At 41.9% G+C, this 18,825-nt stretch overlaps 3 protein-coding genes across 9 annotated transcripts in view; all 3 read right to left on the bottom strand.

The window, feature by feature from the left end:
* Positions 1 to 348: 348 nt before the first annotated feature.
* Positions 349 to 5,720, bottom strand: LOC148801798 (uncharacterized). Of its 2 annotated transcripts, none has more exons than XM_088900029.1 (2): positions 1,071 to 5,720; positions 349 to 1,009 (listed from the first exon to the last, which is right to left on the bottom strand). In XM_088900029.1, exons 1-2 carry the CDS (start codon positions 1,434 to 1,436, stop codon positions 497 to 499), a joined length of 879 nt encoding a protein of 292 aa, XP_088756155.1. In that variant the 5' UTR covers positions 1,437 to 5,720; the 3' UTR covers positions 349 to 496. The 2 variants fall into 2 exon arrangements, with proteins under 2 accessions (XP_088756155.1, XP_088756156.1); XM_088900030.1 differs by having other exon boundaries at positions 349 to 976.
* Positions 5,721 to 5,870: 150 nt separating this feature from the next.
* Positions 5,871 to 11,454, bottom strand: LOC104598901 (Fumarylacetoacetate (FAA) hydrolase family). Of its 2 annotated transcripts, XM_010261183.2 has the most exons (8): positions 11,270 to 11,454; positions 10,736 to 10,901; positions 9,319 to 9,371; positions 8,299 to 8,361; positions 7,973 to 8,023; positions 7,742 to 7,859; positions 6,485 to 6,607; positions 5,871 to 6,331 (listed from the first exon to the last, which is right to left on the bottom strand). In XM_010261183.2, exons 1-7 carry the CDS (start codon positions 11,429 to 11,431, stop codon positions 6,492 to 6,494), a joined length of 729 nt encoding a protein of 242 aa, XP_010259485.1. In that variant the 5' UTR covers positions 11,432 to 11,454; the 3' UTR covers positions 5,871 to 6,331; positions 6,485 to 6,491. The 2 variants fall into 2 exon arrangements, with proteins under 2 accessions (XP_010259485.1, XP_088756157.1); XM_088900031.1 differs by having other exon boundaries at positions 5,871 to 6,607.
* Positions 11,455 to 14,660: 3,206 nt separating this feature from the next.
* The window catches only part of GEX2 (gamete expressed 2), a 58,318-nt gene continuing 54,153 nt past the window's right edge, over positions 14,661 to 18,825 (bottom strand). For 3 of the 5 annotated variants that reach the window (XM_010261184.3, XM_019198029.2, XM_019198030.2), the window contains 5 exons: positions 18,585 to 18,823; positions 16,623 to 16,779; positions 15,880 to 16,043; positions 15,508 to 15,602; positions 14,661 to 14,956 (listed from right to left, as the gene is read on the bottom strand). In XM_010261184.3, coding sequence (XP_010259486.1) covers positions 14,884 to 14,956; positions 15,508 to 15,602; positions 15,880 to 16,043; positions 16,623 to 16,779; positions 18,585 to 18,823 — 728 coding nt within the window. In that variant the 3' untranslated portion in view covers positions 14,661 to 14,883. Of the gene's footprint in view, positions 14,957 to 15,507; positions 15,603 to 15,879; positions 16,044 to 16,617; positions 16,780 to 18,584; positions 18,824 to 18,825 lie in introns of those variants that run through there. The other 2 variants (XM_088900028.1, XM_010261186.3) reach the window with 2 other exon arrangements.

Raw genomic sequence — 18,825 nt, 5'->3', positions numbered from 1 at the left:
TGTCGAGCTAACAAAGACCTCGACACCCTAAGGCCCAGAATGCCGAGCTAAAGATGACCTCGGCACCGTAAGCAGGCCATGAGCCACTACTAGAGCCAAAGGGCCAGAATGCCGAGCTAACAAAGACCTCGGCACCCTAAGGCCCAGAATGTCGAGCTAACAAGGACATCGGCACCATAAGGGCCAGAATACCGAGCTAAAGATGACCTTAGCACCTCATCAACGAAAGCAATCTACACAAGTATGGACCCCGAGGTGCATAGCCCAGGGCCCAATTCAGCCTATGTTAACTAACTCGGGCGGAGAACAGATCGGGCACATAACCTTACTATGTTAACTCGCCTCGGGGCCTAAGTCTAGCAGTTCGGCAACATAGTCAGCTCGGCGAAAAAAGAAAATAACTGCCCAACACTTTTGCCAAAAAAGGGGAAGTATTCATTGCAAAATGAACTTGTTTACACTTCATCCAAAAAAAAAAACAAAAACACAAACGGGCTCACAAGCCCGGAGGTACATCTTCCTCGCCTTCAGAAGGGACTTCGATAATACCCGAAGGTCCCGCTTCATCTTCGGAATCCACGTCATCATCAGTTGCGGCAGCCATCTCCTGAGTGATGCGCGAAGTGATTATGGCGCTAATGTCGAGCTCGAGGTACGTGTTCCTTATCATCCATCGGCTCACATTGAAACCCCTTTTGTACGAGCCCACCATCATGTCATCAAAACGTGGCGAAGCGATGTAATCCTTGACGGCTTTCACCTTCGCCTCTTTGACGACCTGAGAGAAGATCTGAGTCTTCTCCCTAATATCTTCCTGAAGGTACTCGACCTGATGCTTCAGATCCAACTTCAGGTCCGCCATGTGTCTCACCACCATTCTTAAGGCCTCTTTGTCCCTCCGAGACCTCGTTAGCTCGGCTTGCGCAGCATGGGAATCCGCTTCGGTAGCTTGCGCTCGCTTCAAGCCCCTCTCCGCCTGGATTGCCAAAGTGTAGATAAAGGAGTTCACCTACCAGAACGAGAAAAAATCAGCTTGGTAAAAAAAAAAAACAACCACTACTCCGACTTACCACCATGGCGTGAGATGCAGCACGAACGCCTATGAGATTCGTAGGAAGATCGGCCCACGCCGCGACCTCCTCAGGGCAAGTAGCCTTCTTACTTTTTCGGAGAGCATAGCTCGGCGTCAACACGCTCCCAACCTCATCGTGACTTCCCAAGCCTGAAGGCACAGTCTGGGTATAGGAAGTGTCGGCATAGGGAGCCCCTGTCACTTCCTGAATTGGAGGGGCCACCTCGGGCTCCCAAGGAGGCTCCATTCTCGGTGCCTCGGGCTCCGCAACCCGGGAAGGATCGGCGCGGACCCGCTTAGTAACTCGCTTCCTCCTTTTCATGCCATTGAACATACTCGCACCTCGAGTCTTCTCTGCCTCCATAACACCTGCAAAAAGGAGCTCGGCGTCAAAAGGCGAGAATAAAAACAAAAGCAAAAGTATCTTTATCTGAGCAAGAAACCTATCCGAACTCAGACCGGCCTGAATAAGCTTGTCCTCCGTCAGGTAGACTTCGCATTTGAGCCCAAGCCGGGCCCAGTCCTAGAGGCCCTTCACCGTATCTTCGTCTAAAGCGACACTGGGGTCAGGGACGACCAACCCCCACTTAGTAGGAAACGGCCACCCCGTAGCACTTCGAACCACGAAGTAGTCCCGCTTCCATGCCGGGACCTTATTGGGGAGATCGTGTAAGAGCTTGAAGCTCGAACGAGGCGACAAGTAGTACGCCCTCCTACGCCCGGGCAGGGGACCCACTTGTTTCTTAAGCATGAGAATAGAAGAAAAAACTTCTAGGTCAAAGGGAAGGCAGTGTTCGTAGCACAGGGAGATGGTCCCGACAAGGTTACGGATGGAGTTCGGGTGAAGCTGACCTACAATGACGCCGAAGTGGTTCATGACCTCGACGATAAGGGGATGGAAGGAAAGGCGCAGCCCGACAACAAGCTGCTCCCAGAATATCACGATCTCATTCGGACCGTGCTCCCAAGGAAAATCGCCTGAGGGTAAAATATAAGTATATTCCCCGGGCAGGTTGTACTGAGCGATAAGGGACGAAAGCCTCTCGGGCGTCATAGTGGAAGGCCCGAACTTATCTGGCACCCGACCTCGACGGGAGGTGGATGCCAAGCTACCCGAAGTGACTCGACCTACGGGCTCGAACTCGAGCTCTACCTTGGACCCCGCCTCGGACTCACTAAAGCTGTCAGGGACAGCAGCTCGGTTCGTAGAACCAGCATCCCCCAGAGGACTATCTGAACTACTCGAGCTAGACATCGAAACAAAGAGAAGGCTGAGGACTCACCAGGAAAAGCTACCGGACTACGAAAAAGTGACGCGAGCTGACAGCCTTGGACGCGAGCTCAAGAAACAAATGTTGAAGGATGGCAAAGGAAAATGACCAGGGGCCCCCCACTATTTATAGCCACTGTACTTGCGCATCAACAGCCAAGATCGAAACCATCCAATGGCTCCCCGCGAAACCGGCTACGCACCCCCCGAGGAAAAGTTAGTTTGGCGCGTATTTTTGATGTTCAAAAATTTGAAATCATTTACGCGCGTGAGCTACACGTAGCCCGGGATTGACCCCTGGCCGAACCAAGCCGACCCTGGTTGAGCCAAGAACACAAGCAGGTCAAACCGGAGAAGTTCCAACCCAAGGCCAAAGTGTCCCGAGGCAAATCCACCAGTCATCCTGTGAACTCCCCACACCGGGTCAGGACCCCGTGCATGGGAAGTGGGGGGCAATTGCTGGAGGGAGATTTGACCCGACCCCTCGGCCATGTGATACGTGGAGGCAACTGAGAGTGACCTGGCAGAAGCGCCAGCTCGGCACGGCAGTGGGCCCACAACCCGAGCTCCCCCAAAGGAGGAACCTACAACCCGAGCTCCGAGCTAAGGAGTCCCGAACTCCCCAAGGAGGAACCCGAGCTCTCCCTTCGAGGTCTTGAGCCTTACAAGGAGCACAAAATGCAAAAAACCCGGACTACCCACCTAGGGGCAGTTCGGGCCACACTTCTATCCGAATTCAAGACCACCTCGCACACCACTTCGGCTCCAAGTCGCCTGACTGAACAACCATACCTAACGCCCAGGAGGCTCGTACACGGAGACGACGCACCTGACTGATTAGGGGTCCGACACATGACAGCCGCCCACCAACGGCCACCTACCACCGCCATCTCAGACGTGGCAAAGACGGCCCTGACAAGGAACAGTGGAGGTTATGACACCCGAACTGGCAACTGGCAACTGGCAGAAGTTATGACACCCGATCTGGTAGAGGAAATGACACCCGATTTGGCAGAGGAAATGACACCCGATCTGACGGAGGTAATGATACCCGAACTGGCAGAGGTATGGAAGTAAGTGTACAGGGTGATTATAAAAGACCCCATCTCCCAAGGAAGGAGGTATGTGATTCTTGCGCTTTCTGGTCTTAAAGTTCCTCATTTCCCTTGCCTTCTCAAGAGCACTAACTTGAGCTTCGGAGTGTTCCAACCGGGTTCCTCCCCGGAAGTCTCCATTTTCTTCCTTGTTTCAGGCACCTCCAATCTCGTCAGAGGAGAGGTAACCGGCAGCTAGGACCGACCAGATTGCGCATCATCAGGAACTTTCTGTATCAAAAAATAGGGATGCAAACAGATCGGATCAGATTCGAATAAGGGTATATTTGAATCCGATCCAACACTATTAATGTTGGATTCGATCCGATTGGATCTGATAGGATTCGATTTGAATTCGAATTCTATCAGTAAGTTGGATCTGATCCGATCCAACTTGTTTTCTTTACAAATTAATAAATTATTGAAAGAAAATTAAAATATACTAATTTAAATAAAATAAAAACAAAAAATACAAGTACTTCTTAATTATTTTCATTATATACATATATTGGATTGGATAGGGGGTGATCCCAATCCGATTCGATTTCTGATTGGATCCTATTATCCAATCTGATCTGAAGATCCAAACAAAGTGATCTGAATTCAACCAAATAGGATTAGACCTTGGATCGGATCTGATCCAATCCATTTGCACCCCTACCGAAAAAATGCCTTTGCAAAGAGGAGACCTAATAGAATACACACTTCCCTCATGAGTCCCTGAGCAGATGCAATATTCCCACCTCCAAGAACCCTCTTCCAGCTTCCCTTTCCTCCTTAGATCCCCTTTCTCTACTGCCTTTGACCACTCACAATGGGACATGTGGCAACTTTCCAACCATGAACGCTATAACTAGTGTCTTCATGCGTGTGCATCAGAAAAGGGTGAGTGCCCTTGTACAGAAGCTCACAAGGACACGTGGCAACTTTCCAACTAGTCTAGATGGTACAAATCAGACCAATCCCAACCCTTCAGGAGTAATCTTATAGAAGAACCAAAAGGAATTTTCTGTAAGGAAAAGGCCTTCAGGAAAGCTATAAATAGGAGGATCTACCAAAGAGGAGACCTAACAGAAATACAGAATACACATACTCCATGAATCTCTAAGAAGTTGAAATTGTTCCTGCCTCTCTAAGAGGAACTCTATGCACACTTCCCTTTCCTCAGATCCCCTTTGTCTGCTACCTCCGACCATTCACATGGGAGCCATTCCGCTGTACTTTTGGCAGAAACCCTCCTAAGTGCCAATCCCCACATCCCTACACGGAGAACATACTTTTATATCAATGGTTCTGATCTGCCACGTAACCATACATTTAGCCATGTCAGATTACCAGTTAATTACTAAATTCACACCCTCATTTCTATGACATCAATTGATATTTTTGGTAAATACGATATATACTGATCGGTTATGAATTGAAAATTGTTATATGACCACCTAAACCAAGTGGAAAATGTTTAAGGGCACAGACTCATCATTGTTTATTCCAAAAGTAACCCTAGCACTTTATTTCAACTAATATCGTCATTGTTTATTCCAAATATGCTATTCAAAGAGGCTGAAGCAAACAACCTTTCAAATGATTTGGGCTCTTGGGATTTTTTCGCCAAACATGACTTATAGGCTGTCAATGTGAGACCCACCTTGGAAAGCCAGAAGCTACTGCATTTCAACTCTCCCAAACAGGCATTGAATATCAAGAGAGCTGTGACTCCTGGTGTAGGGGGCTGCTGATACCGATCCTCCTGCCAACAGCTACATCGTCCTTAAGATCTCGTTGGTGACCCTGTCGTCCTTGATATCCTTTTACTTGTCGTTGGCTAGACTTTTAAATGAAGTGTAATCATCCTATATTGGTTCGAGGTAGGGTGATCATTTCCAACTTGGCTAACCCATAAAATTATGGGCTTGGGCTTAGGTTCTGTGATAGACCCAACCATACACATACATACAATTTCTATAATCAAACTTTGACCAATAAAAAACCCCGTGAATTTTGATGAATACCAGCGGATTGGTTACCACTTCTAACAATACAAATTCACAGTAACGTGATTCGTTGGGTCACTAATAGACAATTACTCTTACCCTACACTTCTATGGGTAACTCAGGCGGGTTGGGTTGGGTGAAGGTCAACCCAGGCCCAACTCTAAAGGTGACTCAGGCTTGGGCCTGACCCAACCTAAGGTCAAGCCTAAGCTTAACTTGAGCTTAATCCAATACAACTCGAATTGGGCTCGGATATATATATAAGATACTTTTAATCAGGTTGGCCCACCCAAGTTGCACCCCGAATCATATCAAAGAACGTTCCCAACTGCTATGGCCAAAGTTTACCCAGGTAACCATGCGTAAGATCCTTGATATTCCGTCGTTACCTTAAAACAAATAACATTTTCAGGAAGATGTCCGCAGTGCAACACTAGACTTGTAACCACAAGGACTAATACTATAATAGTCTTGAGAAGTGTTATTATAACAGTTAACAAAAACATTCTCTCTGCAAATAGTTAATCAAACTATTCATTTTACCTTTCTGACCACCAACCTACTATCCATGAAACCAATAGGCGTCCCTACAGAATTACCCAGAGTAGCAGTGTATGATCGACCACGTATGGTTCTTTGTAAATTTGATTTTAAAGAACGCCTACTGATAAATAGAACAGTTCTAGCAATACGGATTCACAGAAACATGTCACCAGCAGGTGTGGTAAAATCTTCATTAACTATAATGCCGGTGTCTGTATCACCCATGAACCCATATGCTTGAAAACATGCCTCCTAACCTGACAATTTTGCAAAGAACCCAGATCTCACCTAGCAAATTGGAAAGCTTGTACGAGATTAAATGGAATGGCATTTGTAAGTTCTACGTTTTCTTTTCACCTGAAAATCATAGAGTAAAGCTCTTATGAGGAATCCGTTGACTTACTGGTGAGCTTTCAACCTCTAGACACAACTTATTTGCTTCTCGTTTCCTTCATAGTACTTTAGCTCAAAGGGATCATTAAGTCTTAATGTAAAAGATTCTCATCTTACTTTGATCTTAGCAATTTCCTGGCTTTTGACGCTTCTTAACATCAAATTGAACATCTACAAGGCCTGTTATCCCAGCAGTAATCTTCTGGCCTGCTTTCACAGGGCCAACACCTTCAGGAGTCCCTGCATAGATAGAAATAGTTGCACAACTAAGCAATTAAAATTAATAATAGACACCAGGATTGTGGTTTATCCTCATAAAAAGGGTCAGAAAAATCAGCACGTGCATCTCACATACACCTTCTGCTATTCTGCACCATTGGTTAGAAAATTAGAAGAGAAAAATTTGTAGCATCTTAAAGGGCGACCATCATCATCATCCATGCCTTATCCCAACTATATGGGGTCGGCTACATGAATCCTGTTTCGCCAATCCATTCTCTTTAAAGTCATATCCCCTTCAATGTGTAACAAACCACTTCTAACTTCAGCAGTTGGTGGCCTTCTATGCACATGCCCAAATCATCTTAGTCTACTCTCTCTCATTTTATCACATATTGAAGCTACTCCTAAGTTCCTACAGATAACCTCATTCCTAATTCTATCTTTTCTAGTTTTTCTACTCATCCATCTTAGCAGTCACATTTCTGCCACCAAGAGAATAAGGAAAAATGTAATTGGTTTTTAAGACCATGGGGAATAGCAAGCATTTATATCATATACTTATTTCTCAATATGTATTGACTTTCAATCAGGATGAAATCATGAGCATTGGTGTTTACCATGGTCCTAGGCACCAACTTAGCATGACCCCTTAGTGTTCATGTTATGGTGGGATACTTCTTCAATATGTTATATACCATAAGAATCACAATTTCCTAAGCAATTGGGTAACGCCCTACAAAAAGTTATATTTGCTTTTTTAGGTCAGAAAAACTGATAAAGCAAAGAGTCATGATTGATACCATAATTTAAGAAAACACCTTAATGTTAAAGTGTATATTTTATTTTATTTTTTGTGGGATAGGACCGATAGGTAAAAGGACTATTACTGTTATTATTGTTGAGAGGGATAGACTGGATACAGACCCAATGATGTTGTTATTATTATTATTATTATTATTATTATTATTATTATTATTATTATTATTATTGTTATTGTTGTTGTTGTTTATGATGATGATTAGGAGGAGGATGCACAAAGTGACCACTCATTCTCATGCTTGTCAGAACAACATTTTATTAGTGTATCATGCAGCAGCCCTGCAGAGGGAGTATCGATGTTATAGGATATATTGACTGAAGCTCACATAGTACCTGTCAGTATGACATCTCCTTCTAGAAGTGTCATGATAGAGCTTATGTGGCTAATGAGAAATGGGATCTTAAACATCATATCCTTGGTGCATCCCTTCTGCCTGATTTCTCCATCCACCTGAAGCGAAATGAATCACTGAGTTCTCTAACATCTCTCTGATAACCAAAAGAAAATAAGACATTCACAAGATGCAAATAAAAGAAAATGGAGCAAAAATGGACTTTTAGAACCTTTAGCCATAACTCCAAGTTGTCAGGGTTTGGCACCATTGACTTGGGCAGCTGCAAAGAATTCATAAAGTATGAGCCTGTCAAAATGTTATATTACACCATCTATTTGATTGTATGAAACTATGTCTAGAATCCTTAGACATTTAATATAGAGATTGTATGATTTGAGAGAATAAAGAAATGTGAGACTAGAATTCTAAAGCTCATTAATTCCTTCACATAAATAGGATGACAAACAAAAAGCTTGGTCCTTATTGTCTCATTCTGATCTCAATCTGATATTTGGTTAAAAGACTTAAGGACAAGATCTGAGTTTGGCTTCGTACAACTGAACTGATTGGAGTGAAGGTGTCCTGCCCTTTAGCCACCGTCCAGGGCAGACCTGCAGACTGATACATAACATAATAATACAAAAAAAGAACATTAATAAAGTAAACAAAACAAAATAAAATAAAATAAAAAGATAGTGATCTCTATAGTAGAATAACACAATTAATAAAAAGGCCACTAAAGGCCATTACCCAATGTTGGTCCCAGCCATCTGGGGATCTTGAGTGGGGTGGACTGGATACGGTCCTAACCTTTGGCATTTCTTTGCACAAAGTGGCCACTCAGACTCAAACCTGCATTCTCATGCTTGACAGCCCAAGGTTTTACCATTACACCAAGTAATGGCCCCTACTTAATTAATCAAAAATCAAAATAAGAGATAAATATAAAGCAAAAGTTTATCCTGGTCAACAATTTAAAGACAACAACATTTAATCATATAGTTCTTGTTTAACTCTTTATCAACTTATAGTGTTATATGTTGCATCTCAAGCAAAGAACATCTGCTACCCTGCATATTTATATTTTCCATAAATGCATCTATGCGTGTAATTAAGGTTCAATATTAGTTTCGAGGGAAATTTCAATCCTTCAAAACTAAAAATTCTATGAGGAATTTCAGAGGGAATTTGCAACAGTATAAAATTTTCAGGTTTGAAGGATGTATTAAGGGAAATGGATTTTTTTTTCTTGTGGAATTAAAAGATTTAAAGTTTTTAAAATATACATGATTAATATTTAATAAACAACTATTACAAAATAATCATACAGAATGAGTATCACAAGTCTGAGAAATAAAAGTTCCCATTCATGGTGATATAAAATACAACTTGACATCAAATAATATCCATAAAAATGTAAATATCCCTCCTTTGGCCAAGATTCAGCATGATAGAATATAGATTTTTTTAACTTTATGAGAACACACAACCAAACTTGATTGAGAGAACTACTGAGGATAACAGAAGTAGGACTATCTAACCTTTTACTAATGGGAAACATATCCAAAGATATACCTTGGCAGAAGATTGGATTTCCCTTGCAGTCATATCCAAACCAAGCGCATAACCTAGAGGATTTAAAAATGGGGAAGGGGGATCAATTTCATACATAATATGCTCTGGAAAAAAATGGAAACAAAAATTTTAACAGCAATTTCCAAACAATGTGGATGACCATACATAAGAAAAAAAAAGAATATGTGGCTGAATGGAAAAGAATGATAGTGAGCTTATATATTCATAAAATGCATGCTTGTCCATATGGTGAACATGGTATGTGATTCAAATGAGTCCGGACTAGCTTCACATGATAGCTGTGTTAGAGGCTATGCAACCAATAATAATGCCCACATCAGCCATAAAGTGTATATGTCTCATAACCACTCATTCTATCACTTCACATGCATGGCTTATGTGGGGCATTATTATTGATTACACAGCTGTCAAGTGTAGCTATTCTGGGCTCAATTCAAAACTGTTAAATTGAGAATGATTTTAGGATTGAGATGCACTGATGAAGTAACATATATTATGATAGTTGCCAATAAAGCCAACTTAGTAATGGAAGTTATACAGAATCAAGTATATTCTCCACTTGTATCATGTTAATGCAGTGTATAAATTACACTGCTTTTGAGTCCCCAAATAGGTAAATGGCCATTGCACAATATTGGTCCCAGTTATATGGGATCTTGGGAGGACTGGACTGGATGCAGACTTAACCTTTGGCCATTACCGAAGTGGTTGAACTGAATGACTTCAGTTTCAGTCATTAAGGAGCTCACAACCTCCTTAACAGCTTATTCACTAAAAGACAAAGTGATAAGCCATTCAGTTCAACTACCTCAGCTGTTATCAAACAGCCCCAAAGATGGTTTGGTCATATATGGATGAGACCATCTACATCACTAATAAGAAGAAGTGATCTGTTATAAGTTGAAGACTTCAGAAGATATATAGGTAGAATAAAAAAATGACATGGGTTGAAGAGGTAAGAAATGATTCAAGGTTCCATAACTTGACAAAAAACATAGCACTGAACAAAGAGGAATGATGCAACAGGATTCATGTAATCCGTATAGTTGGGACAAGGCTTAGTTGTGTAGAGTTGTACTGTTGATAGATAAGATAAACTAATTTGCTTCCACTAAAGGGCTCTTCACCAATATGTATGAATTTATTTTTTTAAGGCAGAAAACAATTGTCCCATCAGTAAAATTGTGGCAATTGTTTTTGTTTAAAAAAACAAAATCGTAGATATAGGCGATGATCCCCTAAAACTGACAAATAGGTAGAGAAAAAAAATTTCAAGGTTTATAAAATGCCTTCCCAAGTGATGTTCCCCAGAACGCACACCAGTGGATAATTAGAAGTACACTTAGATTTAGATAACCCTTTTCTGGAAAGAAGTCATGAGTTCTGATATACATACCTCCAACATAATCCATGGCAGTTGCCTCAGAAACATCACGAGCTTTCTGGCCGATGACGACCGCTAGCTCCACTTCATGATCCAGGGACACCAATGGATGGGGAATTTCGATAGTACCCCCATTTTGTAGATAAGAAGAGGTGGGCTTCAAGAATAATACTGGCTCCTGGAGTAGAAAATTTTTCCATGAGCCATCTCGTGATTGGGTGATAACGATACAAGACCGACGAGCTCACTTTTTCATTTTAGGAAAAAAAAGCGGCGTGTTCATCATAGTTCATTCAACCTAGATCAAGCTGAAGTCTTCGAAGAGGTAAACGATTATGCTGAAATTAAGGTGGGTTTCAACCTAAAAGAGGCTCTTAACAACTTAATTTCCTCAAAACATATCCAAACATAAACAGATTTATCATTTTCCAGAGAAAACATATTTCAAGTTTCCAACCTAACATTGCGTCGGTAAGCCGATATTTGGAGGAGGACAGAAGAGCAAGCATAGATTTGTGTGAAATAAAGACTGAGAGAGAAAGACACCTTTGGGACGGCGTTGCCGAGTTCTTTGGCGTGAGCAACGTAGTTTCTACCGACGGCGACGATCTTAGTGCCCATGCTCAGAAGCTTCTGATAAGCGGAAGAGGGAGTTGCCATGGATACAGTTCCGAAGCGTCCACAGGGCGAAGGAGGACAGCTGATCATTGACGACGGAGGAGCCCATTTTTTTTATTTAAATTATTTACATTTTATTATAAGAGAACACCGGATCAAGCCCGATGAACCGGAGCCCGGAGCATGACGTAAAACTCGACCGGACCAGGCTGGCTCAATCATCACCAACTGAGCAGAGATCCCATCATCCCAATTCCCAGGTCCCCGCTAGGCCGCTACAACAAAGTAGAGATGCTACCAACTGAGCCACGCCGCTACTCTGTCACGGTTTGATAGAGGCATATGCTCGGTGGGATTACGTTAAGGGACATCACCGGCCACTGACACTCAAGGGAGGCTTGGCATGCAGGTTGGCCTAAGCATGACCCTTCACCATGCCAGCCCCTTGCTTAAGCCGAATGAACTATCCCGTTGCCCATAGCACACGGGTGTGTTCTGGCCCAATGGTTGCCTATCATCATCGGCACATCAGGTGCCTACATCATTGGCATATAGGAGTCCCTCTCATCGGCACCTAACTGCCTCTCATCATAGTCGTCCCCCTTTAGCACGTAAGAGACGCCTCCCATGGACCGGCCAGAGCCAGCAAAGAGCCCCGACCATGCGAATTGAGGTCATGATCCAGTGCTACTGAACTTGGTGGAGCCATCTTATCGGGAAACTCCTAGCCCTAAGCATACAAAAGGCTTGTCTTGGCCTGCCTTGGCTTGGACGCCGCATTGGTTTCTTCCGCTGTAGATCTACCCCCGTGACAATTGGCATCAGAGCAAAAGCACACAGAGCCAGTTGAAGCAGTAATCTCGACAAGCAGCACATTGTGGGGTGCGGTCCCTTGGCACTTCCACTTGGGTTCAAGCAAGCAACTCTCATCAAGCCTGGCAAGAGGCCATTCATTCATGTCCCCATTCCAATGACCCCCAAAAGCAATGCCCTTGTGGGGGCAAACACATTGGGTGTTGTGCTCATGCGGGGTCAGACACATAGGTCATTTCATGAAAGGCATATTGTGGTGGTTTGAGCGGGGGAGTGCCATGCTTCCTCACGGACATCAGTTGCTATTAATTTTAGTGAGTTATGGGCGGTGTGCCTACATCTTGGTTTCATGAAGGATGAGCCATTGTTCCGTAACTTGTCAGAGGCACTACTAAGGCGGGGACAGCGGTCCAAAATTGGTTGGTGTCGACAGTTGGTCAAGGAATATCACTAAAGTGGCAGTTTAGCACAAATGGGTCCTCAGTTGAAGCCACAATATTGGAATGTTAGGAATGTGGGTACACTGGCCGTTGGAGCATGGTGGCCCTACACCAGCAATGCATCAAAGGACATGCTCAGCATTCAACAAGGCGGAACACTTGCAACAACAATCACACATCATAGGCACTTCGACAACATCATGGGGAAAAGTTGCCACACTCGCGCATATTGCAGTCAGATCTCTTTGAGGCAATAGCACATTGGAGCCCCCTCGAAGCGAAGAGGTAGCCCAAGTCAGTGAGGTGAAGTGTAGTTTCGAGGGACAAAAGAGTATAAGCCATGGACTAGGTTTGAGTAACCCGTACACGGCAAGGTGAAGTCTACAGGCCAGCATGGTGAAAGGGTACCCAGGACACATCACCAACAGCAAGAGTAGACTTATCACATCGTGTTCGGTAGCACCACCGAAAAGCTACCAAGAAGACGGTTGAGCCTTAAGGTAAAGAGATACATGGGGCGGATCTCCGCGAAGCACACACATCCAATTTCTTCGAGGGCCCTTCTCACACACTGTTCAACGGCATAGCCATTGCGCGGTTTGAGTAACCTCAACATTGGGGGTGAAGTCTAGGCAGGCCAGCATGATGAAATGGTTACATCCCCATAAATGGACACCAACATAGACGAGACCTGGGTTGGCCAGGCGAGCCCAGAAACTGACACACAAGTGGATGGCATAAAACACAAGCTTCACAAAGGAGCCATTGTCGAGGACAACAATGGATTGAGTGGGGGAGCCTGTCACGGTCTGACATAGGCTTAGCCTTGCCTACGCTTGGTGGGCTTACGTTAAGGGACATCACTGTCATTTTTGCTAGAAAGATTATTGAAAAATCTCATGTCATCTTTAGGCAGACCACCAAAAGCTTAACGTACTCTTTGAGGGGTGGTCAACCTCCTTGGGTGCCTGACCTTGGCACTCCTAGACCAATATCCCTTGCGGGGTGGCCCTAGTTAATGGCTAGCATGGCTACCAGGGTTCCTCATGAGCACACACATGCTCATGGAGACAATGCATGGACCGGCACTACGCCACCAACACTCAAGGGAGGCTTGGCATGCGAACATGGCCTAAGCATGACTCTTCACCACGCCAGCCCCTTGCCTAAGCCAAATGAGCTATCCCGTTGCCCATAGCGCACGGGTGTGTTCTGGCCTAGCGGTTGCCTATCATCATCGGCACATCAGGTGCCTACATCATCGACATATAGGAGTTCCTCTCATCGGCGCTTAGTCGCCTCTCATCATGGCTGTCCCCCTTAGTACGTAAGAGGCGCCTCCCATGGATCGGCCAGAGCCAACAGAAAACTCCGACCATACGAATTGAGGTCATGATCCAGTGCTACTGAACTTGGTGGAACCATCTTATCAGGCAACTCCTAGCCCTAAGCATATAAAAGGCTTGTAGCCTGCCTTGGCCTGGACACTGCACGGGTTTCTTCCGCTATAGATCTACCCCCGTGACAATCCGATTGATTAACGAGTTTGGATCTGACCACAACAAATTGATGGCCACGCTCATCCAGTCGCACGTTGAGAATATCGTTGATTACAATACAACCGATGTTTTATGTGTTGTGGTGAGAAGATCCTAACTTTTGGTTAAATGAGGCCACGTGAAGCAATAGTGAGAGTAGATCTCCAAATTCTACTTATGAAATGAAAGTAGGATTAGTATGCAAGTTGGAAAGTCTGGGCCGGATTTAAGCTCAACCCGAGCCCAATCTTAAGAATTGTGCTTAAAGCCTGAGTCTAAGCTAAGCCTCATTCAGTCATTTGTCCAAGAGCTTAGCCTTCACCAAATTTGATGCAAGTCCAATCCGTGCAAAATTGTGGGCTGGGTCGATCTAGGCTCGGGCCCACCCAAGTTTCACCCCTAATTCCTCTTTAATTTATTATGACTTTTATTTGACATTTCATAATTTCTATCCTGTTTTTAACTTGGACAGCTGGCCAAGTGGGTTCGACTGTCTGAGGTTTCAACTTTACCACTGCAGCGTAGAGGTAAATCACCAACAATAATAACTCCAAAAACCCTTTGATGAAATGTGATTATGGATAAGCACATTGCTAGTGACTAAATCTAGCCAACCCAAGTTCAATCAAGATTTCCTATCACAGGGACAAATGTTAAAACTACAGCTTTTTCCTCATTGTAAGGACTCAAGCAGTTCCTGTCTCTTTTCAGTGGCAAGAGGCAGTTAAGTGGTATCAGAGGTTTGCTGATACTAATCGCCAGAGGACTGAGATGAGCAATATTCATTACTGCAAGATCCTTGAGTTCCAGATTGACGGCATGACCTGAAGGATGCACAAAGAATTATCATAAAAAAGTGTAAAATGGTATCACATTAAGGCAGTGTTTGGTTTGAAAGAAAATGTAAGCAAAGGAAGGGAAAGGTAGGGAAACCCATATAAACCTTGTATAGGTTTCCCTACTTTTCTCTTCCTTCCCGTATATTTTCTTTTAAGCCAAACACAGCCTAAACAAAAAACAATGAGAAAGTAAGATGCAATTTCAAGGGATTAGCACACAGAGATGCCGAATCTAATCTGATATATGGCTTGAGTGGTTCACAGAACCATTGAATAAATGGTGTACCTTGTGTCTATGTCAAAAGACAACACCCATACATTTCTCAACAGGTCATAGATTTTCCAGTATCTATATTTTAAACATTCTTTTAGTCAAATAATATAGAACCATTAACCAGTATGCAGTCTAGAGGGCAGTCCTCTGTGTACCATTTTGTCTTTTTCTTTTTATTTTTTGAGTATAATAACCTATTTCCTTTTCAATCCCCATCAATTCTAAGAACAATTTTCAAATTGAAATGAATAAAAGTCCTTACCGCTGGCGGAAGTTGGAATTCTGGCTCCTAAGCAAGAAAGGGCTTGAACAACAGGCTGTGAAGTAAGTTGCATCATCCAATGATGTTGCATTTGACTGCATACATATAAACAAAAGCATGTAATAAGAAAATTTTGGTTCCAAGTCTTCTGAGATTAGTCAATTGACTACTGAAAACATGATTTATGTTCAGATGTTTCAGAAGAAACTATACAGATAAACATGTGGTAAATCTTGTAAGCGACGAAAGTAAATATTGAAGTTAAAGGGATGAAAACAATAGAACAAATATATCTTTTTCGTAATAACTGTTTATTGACCATAGTAGAATGACCATCAACCAAAATAGCCAGAATATATAAAGCACACTTACAGTATGGTTCTGGAAATGTTCCATTTTCAAGAGTTCAGTTTTTCTAGCATTGCATCTTTTTCTTTCTTTCACAAGAGCAATTGCACATTTACATATGAAAATGAGAAGTACCACTCCAAGTGAAAACATTACAACAAATCCAACCACGATTATTTCTCCCATGGCTGCATGTAGCAAAGTAAAAGTTAGTTCATACCCATAATAATGTACCATCAATAGATTATATCCTAAATAATACCATCATAGAGTGAAAGAGAATTATATTAAAACCCACACAAGCATGGAAGAAGAAACTATATCTGTTAGGTTACCAAATTGCTTACTTAGAAAGGTCAATGTGTCAAACAAGGTTCACAGTATCAGTTTCCAGAAAGACATCCATCCAAATAGAGTGACATTCAGAAGTCAGGAGAAAAAAAAAAAGCATGTGCTACAAAATCGAGGTGGCACATCAAGCTAATAGGCCCCCATTATGGGCTAGGGATCTCTGTGGCTGTGTGCATGTGCTGTTAGAAAGAGAGAAAGAGAGAGCACTAAATAAAAAGAAAGCCAAGTTACAAATCAATCGCATAAGAAGACCACTTAGGGAAAAAAAATTAAGTACTACAACTAAATTACATTTGCAGGTAATTGGATTTCAACAGACATCAGAATTTTTGAACCTGAAAGGGCAAACTTGGCATTTAGACAGAAGCTAGAGGAACAGCTTTCACAAAAAAAAAAAGATCTACAATAAACCTTACTATGAGCTACCATTGAACTCATTGGCCGCCTCCTTATTAGATTTACAGTAGCCTCAGAAAAAAGTGGCAGTGACATTCCTTCAGCACAATCCGGACAACATCCATAGTTTCCCATATCATTGACAGTGACAGTTAGAACAGCACCTGGTTCTCCACCCTGTACCATAAACTTTTTCTTTCAGTCTTATTGATAACTTCATCACTGAACTAGATAAGAATCCCTTTGCTCTTTCCATAAGCAAAAATAGATCTCATATTCCTAAACTGAGGTATAATTTGACATTATATGGAGAAAAATATGACCGATTATGTAAAAAGGATTAAATGTGCATCTTACTCCTTATTTAATCTGAGCCCAAAGCTTGGCTAAATAACACAGTTTTGCTTGCAATCTTCTAACCAAACATGATGCCAGATCATTTTATGGAAGCTTGCTCATCCGCAAGCAAAAAATTAGGCTCCATTTTTTATGGGAAGTTTTTGTTTTAGAAAATATTTTACTAGAATAATATTTTATAGAAATATATTTTCTTGTTGTTGGGGAAAAAATTAGAAAAAATAGGAATTTTGGATTGACAAGAAAGAAAATGAACATAACAGAGAATCTTAGTAAAATATTCCGCTCACTTTTATGTGGCGAATACCTATCCCAATCTCACCATTCAAAATATCCCATTGATAGAGAGAGGGGGGAAAGTGGAGGTTTTGAGGTTGATCCCCAAGTCCTACCCACTTCTGCATTTTGCAAAAAAAAAATACATTTTTAAACATTTAGGAAGTTGTTTTCCATGTTTTTCTTAACTCCAAGGAAAATGTTTTCTTTATGGTTCAACAATGACTAAACCCAAAATCATGGAAAATCATGCATCACCAATGTTGCATGGACTCTCCCAAGTGGATGAAGTGTCTATGTTAGACACGTATCAGATTCCAACACTTGATGGATTTTTTATCAACACTTCAACATAACATTTTCTTTTATCTATTACTTATTTAACATAAATGAAATAGCTAATATGCTTAAGTAACAAAGATAAAGTTCAAGACCTTTTATTATCAGTATATAATGTTAGAATTTGAACAAATATGGACTGTTTTAATAGTTTATATTTTTCTATGCACATGACTGCAAATTCTTGTTTTTTCTTCTTGCTGAGTCAAACTCCAGGAGATGCATCAGGTTCTGGTTCCCATGTTCGAGACCACAGAACACTGTTCACCCACTCCTGTGGAAAAACAACCACCTTTACCTTAATCGATAGCCTAATCACCTATTAGAAGTTCAGAACAACTCTGGGATTCATATACCTTCATTTATGCTTCTAGCCTTGCCACTCATTCACCTCAACTATGTTCATCCTATGGGAATTTTTCTTGATTACCAACCACTTAGCTACATAGAAGATATATCTCATATCATCAAATTTAGCTTGAATCTGAAAGTCAGACACAGAACATCTAAACATCTAAAGGATAGTGATATGCATGTAAAGTTTTCCCATTCAATTCAATTAGCATGGAATTATCTAGGTGCCAGTGAGGGTGGAGTGCATTTGCTTTTTTACATGGGTAATTATGATAGCCTATATTTCTGTTGAAAGAATTTTTCTTAGTAATACTTTTGTTTCTCATTTACCAAGTTCACTGGTACCCAATTATGTTACCTACATTTTCATTCCTGACAGTATGACTGACCTTGTTATTCTGCCAAATCAAGGAAGAAGGATATTCATGAAAATCTCTAAGTCAATCGTCAAAGTTCACTCCATACTGTAAGAGAGTGTAATTCTATGTTTCATATTGGAAGGAAGAACAGTAAACTAGTCTATTTTCTTCTTTGTATCAACTTCACTTAAACAATAGTAAGGAAATAAAAAGAAACTAAAATTAAACAAAGACATTATAAAGTAAATGAAGACAAATTAAATGTTATTCCATGTTGAATGAGAACAGTTTGCTCACTTGGTATTGCAATTGTTGTATGACATTGTTGCAATCCATAATTGTTCCCCTGAATCTAATCCCTTTCCCCTTGATGAGAAAATGTTTAGAAATAGTAACAAAGTTCTGGAGGGGTTGCCATTGATGGCTATCCTTTATCTTCAATTCAGTTGTATTAATAAGATGAACTGGTAGACTTGTGACAAGAATACCAACATTGACTTCCAAGGAAAGTGTGACCAAAAAATAAGACTCATTACCT

This window comes from Nelumbo nucifera, chromosome 3 (genome assembly GCF_055504915.1).
Source record: "Nelumbo nucifera cultivar China Antique chromosome 3, China Antique-T2T, whole genome shotgun sequence".
Lineage (NCBI taxonomy): Eukaryota > Viridiplantae > Streptophyta > Magnoliopsida > Proteales > Nelumbonaceae > Nelumbo > Nelumbo nucifera.
This window is presented reverse-complemented; position numbering and strand designations above follow the sequence as displayed.